The sequence below is a fragment of the Phaethon aethereus genome (genome assembly GCF_964289735.1).
Source record: "Phaethon aethereus genome assembly, chromosome: 3".
Classification (NCBI taxonomy): Eukaryota; Metazoa; Chordata; class Aves; order Phaethontiformes; family Phaethontidae; genus Phaethon; species Phaethon aethereus.
The window spans coordinates 104,181,770-104,191,392 of NC_138576.1; the positions used below are offsets into that span (position 1 = coordinate 104,181,770).

General features: G+C 40.2%; 1 protein-coding gene across 1 annotated transcript; it reads right to left on the bottom strand.

Moving 5' to 3' along the window:
* Positions 1–721: 721 nt before the first annotated feature.
* Positions 722–8,607, bottom strand: NEK2 (NIMA related kinase 2; the record flags this gene model as incomplete). Its single annotated transcript, XM_081998299.1, has 9 exons — positions 722–948; positions 3,481–3,551; positions 3,635–3,689; positions 4,618–4,837; positions 5,644–5,770; positions 6,002–6,084; positions 6,777–7,014; positions 8,099–8,316; positions 8,512–8,607. 9 exons carry the CDS (start codon positions 8,605–8,607, stop codon positions 722–724), a joined length of 1,335 nt encoding a protein of 444 aa, XP_081854425.1.
* Positions 8,608–9,623: the final 1,016 nt, after the last annotated feature.

Genomic DNA, 9,623 nt, shown 5'->3' on the forward strand with positions numbered 1-9,623 from the left:
CTGTTTCAAGGCAAAACAAAGAAGGTGTTATTTCAAATGCTATGCCCTGAAGCAGACCTTTCAGGAGCTGATGGACAAGCTATTCAGTTGCCCAGGCAGAAAGGAGTAAAAACTCATCGATTATGCTGAGCTGACCCATTCCACTCATCAAAAACATTAAACTAAAAGTAGCCTGCTTTGATAGGTCACCTACTTAGTAGGAAGAGATAGCATGAAATCTTTTTGCTCTTTTGGTAGTTAAAAAATATTTACAAGTGCAGACAAAAAGCTACTGTTTTTCCACATATACAAAATATCAATACTTCTTTTATCAAGTACTGTACATTACATACAACATCATTTAAAATTACAGATTGTGAATGTCTGTACATTTTTCATCTCAAAAGTTTTTCACACCAGATTTTAAAAAAATCTGTTTTTCAATATTCGTTCTTTATATTTTCAGAAGAGTAATGTATGGTAAACAGGAGGAAGAGCACAATATTTTTTCTTTAATAATACTATTAATTCAATTTGTTTGATTTGGTATCAAAACTACTTGTTTTCATAATATAATTTCTTATGCCTTTATCATGAACTACCTGTCATAGACTAAGAGTTTATGTAACAACTGTTAAAATAAATGTTCAGTAGGTTCCAGCTTAAAAGAGGGAGGCACAAGTATCTTCCTGTATATTTAATCACATTTAAAAGTTAAATACTTTACATCTATGTTACAGTTTCAGCGCATGCCCAAGATTTGTCTGCTCTTTAGTTGGTAGTTTCTTTCCAGTTCAGACAGTGCTTGAGCCCGTAGATTTGCAGCATACAGACGTTTTTTGAGATCAGAGCATTTCCCTTTAGAAATGGGATAGTTTTCCAAATTAACAGGAGGCACAGCATTCTCTTCGCTTCCATCACAGTGTACTTTCTTCTTGGTTGTAGAAAAGGGGAGCAGGAGTGCATTATCTTAAGAAATAAAAAAGTACTGAATTAGTGCATCTTTGAGCTTTTTTTGCTTAGCTTATGTCTTTTAACCCTGTTACCCATTTTGCTATCTACCTATTGCTTTAAGTGATCTAATTAAATGCACTTCAGTTCATAGCAACAATTCTTTACCATTTTTTGAGGAAAAAAATTCAAAACAAGCCTTTAAAATGATTGTGGAAAAAGGATATATGCCATTGTAGTTTCTAGGACACACCTCCCAACACCTCCCTTAATTGGCATAAGGAGAAAAGACCTGGAGCTTCTTCTGAAGGACAGAAATTAAAGAGTGACATAACCCAGTTTCAAAGGGAAATGGGGAATTAGGCTCTCAGCTACCAAAAACTCTTGTCTTTCCTTGATAGCAGGGGCAGACCCAACATGTCCAGTGGTCTTTCTACATTACCCACATTGTTCCAGCTCTATCCTTGTATTAAGTCAATGAGGTACAAACTAGGCTCTGATGAATAATGAGTTTAGGTACATTAAAAATCAACAAGTTACTTTCACTGCAGCCTCCAAAATAGGAAATTTCATAGTATAGCTATACTTTATCTGTATAGAACTGCCACAATCAAAAGGCAGTGAGTTTGTTTTGTTTTTAATGACTTGGGATACAAAAACCTACCATCAAAAGCTGTTAAAACAGCTGAGCTGCCTGTCATAAAAGCCAACTTGACAAGGCTCAACTTAAGGTGTGATTTTTAATTTTTTTTTTAATCAAAGGTCTAACTATTCCTAATCTTAATGCTGCAGCAGCATTAATTTTCAATTCATTAGGCTAGAGCAAGGATGCAATAAGCACAGGGAGTGAGAAGGACCAAATCGAAGAGGCTAGTGAATGTTTCAGCATGTTGTAGTTTCATATCAGTAAGCTAGATTTGTTTTAACATTAAATCCTTCCCTAAGAATCAGAAAATCCCTGCAAAAATAGGGTAGCATCTAGGACACACTCTTAGAAACCAGGATTTTTGGTATTCCATTTTACTGTGAAGTAAACCACACAACTGACTTTGAGGAGAAATTGGGGATCTAAGAGGTGTGTGAGATGCAATCTCTCACATGTGAAAAATACAGTAATATTTGAGTAACTGAATATAACAGAAGCAAGTGAACTTGGTAGCATGTTGGAGAAACACTTAGTCCATTGATATCAGAACTGGGAGAATTTTAGAAACAGTATTACCAGAGTACCAATGGAAGCATAGCAAACTGACAACTGGTTAATCAAGTTATCTACAGCTATTGCAAGATTTGTTCAGTCTTGCAATAACTATATTCACTTTTCTGCATTGTTTCTCTTGTCGTGTTAACTACGCAAAGGGGTTTTGCCCATCTTCAAAAACTAATAGCCCTGTTAAGGTCAAAATATCATGTAAAGGGGTGGGAGATGCAGAAGAGAACAGAAGTAAATGCTGAAGCTCATACACCTTCAGTCATCCAGTGTTAGAAGCAATGTCGGAAAGTCCAAGGCAAGTTTATTCTTAATTTTATATTCTTTAATGTTTCAAAGTCGGACAATATGTGGAATTCTCAAAATAGACAGGAATGTTAGAGATGGCTCAAGTATCACTAACCTCTGGTGACATTTTACTTGTGTTCTTTCCTGATGTGATAGGCACTTCTTGCAAAAGATGCACCTTCAGTTTTATTTGTATTAGAGGAAGTGACATGCTTATTTTGCTTTATTTGACCAAAACTAAATGAGATTGTTGCTGCATGTTAAAGGGTATTCACATTTCTTCATTCTAGAGTACTGCTTAGGACCCAGCAATTTAAAATGCATTTAGATACTTGAAATAATTTTTACTATTAAAAGATTGGGTGCAATGAACAGATGATACTATCCCTTATGATAGCAAGGACTGAACAATCAAGACCAAAGTGAGTGTCAAATACCTATGGGGTAATAACTACTGTAAAACTGATTGTGCTGTAACGCTTCCTGACTACCTGTAGTCCATTCTCAAAGCTGGTGTTTTTTTGTTTTGTTTTTTCCCCTAGTGAGTTAAACTGGAATATGATAATAGCAGTTTGTATTCTTCAGAGCTAATATGATGCACCAGTCACAGTTGTGTCAATTGCAACAAATATTTCCCACTTTCAAGTTTTGGAGGTTGAGCTACAGCTGATGTGATTAGACATATGCAATTTTATTAAAATTAACTAAATCAAAGGTCTATAAAAAGACATCCATCAGTAAAATAAGTGCAGCTTTGAGAAAAGTTTGGGTTACAAGTCAGCACTTCTATTAGCTTACCACAAGAACCCAATTTTCAAAACAGCACATGACTGCAGTGCTGACAGTCATAACTCACACTCATGGTTGAGCATCTCTCATCAAGTCTTTCTGCAAAAGTAGAAAATCAAGAGTTTCTTCCCAACCACGCAGAGATAATTGGGTTTGTATTGCTACAATGGGACTAGGTACAGCATGTGGAGCATCAGGGGCATTCTTCTGGTCATACCAGCCTACATTTATCAGTGCAAGTAGCTCCTTGCCTATTTTCATACCTGGACCATCTGCACAAGCTAATATCCTCTGCTGTTTGTAGCGATTGTAGTTCCTCATCAAGTTTTCAGCTCTGTTTTGAAAAGAAAAGTTTAAGTTTTTTTGTTGTAAGATTGTAGAATTTCTAATATAGGCAATTATAGGTTAGTAAGATACCTAGCAAGTTTGTCTTCTGCCAGTCTCTCTCGAACACAGAGTTCCCGTTCTCTCACTGGAAGGAGAAATACGGTAGTACACAGTGTTAAAAATGTAAGTGTTAGAGTGATTGTGCATGATTTATTTTCTTGCAGAAAAAGACAGCAGTAATAGCCTGTCAGATGCACCCATATTTCTGTTTCTATGGCTCTAAACAAAAGGTAACAGCTGTGTGGATACACCTTTATCAATGCACTGATAAAGCACTGAACAAGTACTCTGAAATGCCAAGCATGTCTTTGCCCTGCCCCCAACCTCTGCAATATCTGCAACAATGAAACTCTAGCAGCTTTCTATTCTACACATTAGTTCTAAATATTTAGATACTACAATTCAGCTATGACAAAACACCCTGTTTACAGCAGCTGTTATTCAGGCTCAGAAAACAATATATATGGTTAAAATCTGTACTACAGAGCCTACTGCATATGCAAAGCGGTATTTTAAGAGGGCAGAAAAATCCCAACACTCAAGGACTAGCCATCTATAGTGTTTCACAGGTAAGCTACGTATAGGGTGCAGCTTTTATAAAAGCAGTTGACAGTATATTTTGCTCCAGCGTCAGGCTTACCTTAGGTTACACATTAATATAGCCAATGTTAACTTACACAGAGTTAACACACTGCACAGCACAATATATTCAGACCCTATTTTTCTGTATACTTTCCTAATTGCCACTCATGTTTAATAATCTTCCCAAACTAGACTTCTATATCCAAACTGCTAATTATATCTTAGTAACTTAAAACAAGAACTAGTATGGATGAGTAAGCCCAAGCATTCTTGTTTTAGTCTTTAGACAGAGTTCTGTCAGTGAATGCAGGAGTACAATATCCTAGTGTATTTAAATGAGGGTTTTGAAGACTTTCTACCTTTCCTTCCTCCACACTTATTTTTTAATCAGAATCCCATTGCTACCCCCTTCCCAAAGTTGAATATCATACGCTCCAAACGTTGCTCTCTCTCTTTAATAGCTTGTTCTCGCTCCTGTAATTGTTGTTCCTTCCGTTTCAGCTCATTCACTGCAGCATCCGAGTGCTGCAGCCTTTCTGGCTCCCATGATCTCTGTCCTCTTTTATCAGAATTTTGTCTTTGTTCTTCAGTCACCAAGTCTACTATCAAGGGGTGCTGTAGAATATCTTCAACAGAAGGTCGGCAATAATCCTAAAGGAAAGACATTACCAACAGGTTCCATCTGTAACCAAGAAATGTTACAAGGCCAGGGATTCCCAAGCAAGACCCACTGCAGGTAGAAACCAGCTAAGGTCTTACACAGTGAAGGAGAAGTTGGAGAAAAATGGAGTTAGGAAGGAGTAGCACAACCAGATGACAAAAGCTGAGGGAGGAGGCTGTTACCAGCCTTCAGCTCCAGAAGCTGAAAGTCTGGCTCTCCCAGCCCAAGCACCCACTCTTTTCAGAGCCAGAATGGGGTGGTGAGCCTACAGAGGTGATTGTCAGTAGGTTTGGGAGCTAACACTCTGTATTTCTACCTATCACTTGATTCCTGAAGGATCCATACCTGTTGGAGACTTGGGTTCTTGTTATGGCTTTGTTGTCCCATACAGTATATTTCTCAACACCCCCATGCCAGCCACAGGGGACAAGCTATACATTAGCCATATAAAGCAAAATCCAAAACTAAGACAAAACCACTCCTTCCTACTTCCAAAAACACTGGAGCCATTTTAACTCTGAAGTTAAGACCTTGTTAAGCCTTGTTTTCCTTGTTAGGAAATTCAGTATAAGCCAATATTGAGACAGCCTTTTTGCATCCTATGAACCTGGCATAACACTTAAGCCTTTAATAGACTCAAAGTGCAAGTCCTCCCTCCTTCCCCTACAAGTGATATTGCCAGAGACAAAATGATAGCAACCACTACACTAGATCAGTTTGTTTCATAATTGAGAAGAACTAGTATTTCAGTACTAGTTCAAATTATAGGTGGGAAAAATTAGTAATTGATTCTTACCTTTACATTCAGCATCTCTTTGAGAAGTTCATTCAGCTGCTCTGAGTAACGATAGGGTATTCGTCTGAACTTCCCTTCCCTTATCTTCTCTGCCAACTCCTTTTGGTTGTAAGCTCTAAATGGAGGACTGAAGAACAACATTTTTCTTAAATTCTTTCACCAGTTTTACAGCACATAGTTTCAGACTAAAAAATGCTGCAATCAAAGGTTTGTTTTGACTACCTAATGTCAAGACCAATACAGAAACAAAAATCTAGGACTAGTCTCTGAAACCATTAAGCTTTCATCTCTACAAAATTTAATTATACAGGCATTAACAGCTATGTTTCCATGTTCATTACCACACTACTGTACTTACAAGAGAGCACATAATTCATACAGGAGACATCCTAGAGACCAGATGTCAGATTTTTCATTGTATGACATGTGGTTCATTTGTTCCTAAAGAAAGAGAACAATCTTAGGTTTATTAACTAAGACATTGTTCTACTATTGCAGGATAACCAGCTACTGCTCAAACCTGGATTAAACCATTACTTTCAAGATTCCAGCTTAATTAATCTCCACAGCTACTCTTACTAGCAGGATTTTAAGAAGTTACAGCAATATTATGCTGTAGAAGATTGAAGTGTTGCACCAATCATCAGTTGGTACAACTCCATATTTCAGTCAACATTAATCTTTCCCACAGAAAGTCCACCACATCAGGGAAATAACTCATTCTTGCTCATTTCCACTGCAACTTAAAATCCTACCATCAGGAGGTAATTTAATAAGCTCTTTACCTTAACATAAAACATGAAACATAAAAGCACTCTAAGCTTCACTGTTCCTTTTCAGGAACAATATACTTCAACATATCTCTAATATTCCAAGAACATATCAAAACTTAAGCCGTGAAGAACAACTTTAATTAGAAGGCAATGACAGCGTGGGGAAGAAAGGAGATGAAAATAACTGCAAAATAGCCTTGCCTCCAGAACATATACACTGTATGAAAAAAGTCACTTGCATTTAAGACTAGTAACTCTTCATTAAAACCTCGCAAACATTCATGCACCCTGAGACCAACACCACAAAAAACAGATCTTGGAGGACAAAAGCAAAGATAAGGCAGAGAAGGGAGGTCTTACTGGAGACATATAATACGGAGTTCCAACAAATGTTTTGGCAAAGCTGGTGTCATGGTGCAATATTCTAGCCAATCCAAAATCTCCAAGTTTCACATTCTGTTTGCCATCTAGAAAGACATTTGCTGGTTTTAGGTCACGATGCACAGTGACTCCACCATCGCTCCGTCTGTGACATTCCTTCAAGGCCAATGTCAATTGAGTCAATACTCGGAGAACAAAGCTTTCTTCTAAGTAATGCCTGAAAGATGAACACATTGTTTAACAATGTAGCATACATCAGTTTAAGTAGTTGCTGCCAGTGTTAATTCCATAACTTTTTAAATACTATTATAAAAAAAACCACTGAATCAACCCCAGCACCTTTATAGAAAGGTAACAGCAACAGGCATCTACATAGGCTATTTTAAAGTCACTCCACATATGTTGGAAGGCATCTAGACTTTTGCTGCAGAACCCCTGTAATATTCCCTTCCTCCCCTAAAGAGTCTAACAAATATGTTACATTTCCATTACTTATAACACAAATATCAATTTGATGCTTTTATGATGCAATCTGTCCCTTTGATGATAACAGTATATTGTCAGCTGTTTCTAATGAGCAACATACAACAATAGAGCTAAGACAGGACTGATTTTTAATATAACCTTCATTAAATGAAAACAACGATCTTTGGGGGCAGCTGCAATACCATTTTAGACTATTCTCACAAAGTAACACATGTAGCGTCATGTACTTGTTTAACCTATGTATAATATCAGTTTTCACATTCTTAAGAAGTAGGCTGCTAAGTCTAGTATTAGACTAAGGTGAAGTCTTATCAACTTGGCGTCTCCACAAGCTTTATATGCAGGTGCATAAAGTAGCTTTTAACATGATGTTCAAAATCACTTTTCCCTTTCATGTATTTTGGTGTTCTAACAAAAAAATAGGGTACAAGTGGTTTTACTGATGGGCATGCTAGAAGAATCCACAGATCAAGCTACCTATCTGCAGGAACTATGACCTTCTAGATTATGTTTTCAACCCCATGCATAGCATTGCAACCAGAAACCCTTCAACAGCTTCTGCCCCATAAAGAGAGCTCAGTTTTTTTACTCTTTCATCATAAACATCCAATCAGTCAGTGCATTCATTAGTGCAATTCCCATTGGTGTTGTAATTTTGTACAAAACCTTTCACATTTCAGAAGAGTTGTTGGGTCCAAAGGATTAAACCTAAAATTTTTCAGAAGTTGCTAAAAGATACATTTCACTTTTCGTTTGATTGCCCAAGTTACTTCATGCTAGATACTCCACAATTGCCACAAACAGATTTCACGTGCCTTTCTTTTGTGCACCTTGCAATTAAGCTAGCCAGGTCACCACCATCACAGTACTCCATCACGATGTACAGGGTCGTGCTACTTCTGTCGACGATCCGATCATAATACCGGACGATATTCGGATGTCTCAGCTCACGAAGCAAATTCACTTCCGAAACAAGCATTTGCTTCTCGGCCTCCGTCATCGAGCCATAGTCAAGCTCCTTCCATACCAAGATCTAGGGAGGAAAAAAATAACTCAGGGAGTGGCTTCTACACAAGGCAGAGCTTTGCAGGGAGGGAAGAGGGGCTTTCAAAACCACTCGTCGCTTTATCTGGGAGAGCCGCCACCACCCAGCTGAAACCGACAGCAACGGCACGCTACGGTGCCTCAACCCCCATGGCAGCTACCGCTACCGCAACCGCCACCTCACCTTGCCGTCGGCCTTACGGCGCACCTTCCGGCACTTGCCGTAGGAACCAGTGCCGATAGTGAGCAGCACTTCGTAGTCGTCAGGGCGGCCGGGCATGGCGACACAACCGCCACGAACTCCCTAAGAGCCTGACCCGGCAGCCGCTCTGTTTAAACGTACCGCCCCTCCCTCCCATTGGCCGGGATTCCCAGCCCTGCCCACGCGCCCCGCTTTCCCATTGGCTACGCCACCGTAAACAGCGACTGCCAGGTTACGGCCGTTACAACGGCCGGGCGGCGGCGTCAGGGAGCCATCGCGAGAGCTGGGGCCGCGCTATCTTCCGCCTCACTGCGCGCTGCTAGTTACCCGCCGGGGGCTCCGGGAGACACCCGGCGGGCGGGGCCGCCTCCCCGGCGGGCAGGGCACGGAGGCGGGCCCACTCCTGAGGCGGGCAGGCCCTTTACCCGGGCGATTTCCCAGAGCGAGGCGGGCAGCGGGTGTCCGTCCTTCCCCGCAGACCGGGTGAGGCACTGGGCGGCCTCTCGGGGTTCCGCCAGCTCGACATCTTTTCGTTCCGAGGGTATGCTGAGGAGAACAAGGTGTGAAACTGCCAGCAAAGGAAGTCTTGGGGTTCCCTTGTTAACTCCAACGGGGGTGGGCCCGCCCCGAGGCCCCCGGCAGCAGGCCGAGACCCGCTTTTGCTTTAGGCCTGTCTCTCCCCTCGCCACCCCGTGTCGGCGCCGCTCAAGAAGGGGGCGGTCGGCACCCGGCGGGGCTGGATAAACCACCCTACGTGTAGGTGTAAATACGGAACGTACTGGAGCTCCTCAGGAAGAGACATTTGTTCCCGTAAAAATAACAATAAATTATCCCCTCTCCTGAAATACTGAACTCTATCGACCAGATACCGATAGAAAATCGGAAGATCTTAACAGAGAGGGGTTTTTAAATATTGAGCAGTGTTTAAAAAAAACTCAAGCTATTTAAAATAGTAGAAATTTGTTCTGGAAAATTGTCCTTTAACACCAATGAGGTAAATTCCTCATGATTCTTCAAGAAATTATTAATTAAAAACTCTGAAAGTCATGGTAGCTTTATTGTTACACCATATATGAACACCTGTGTTGTAACAT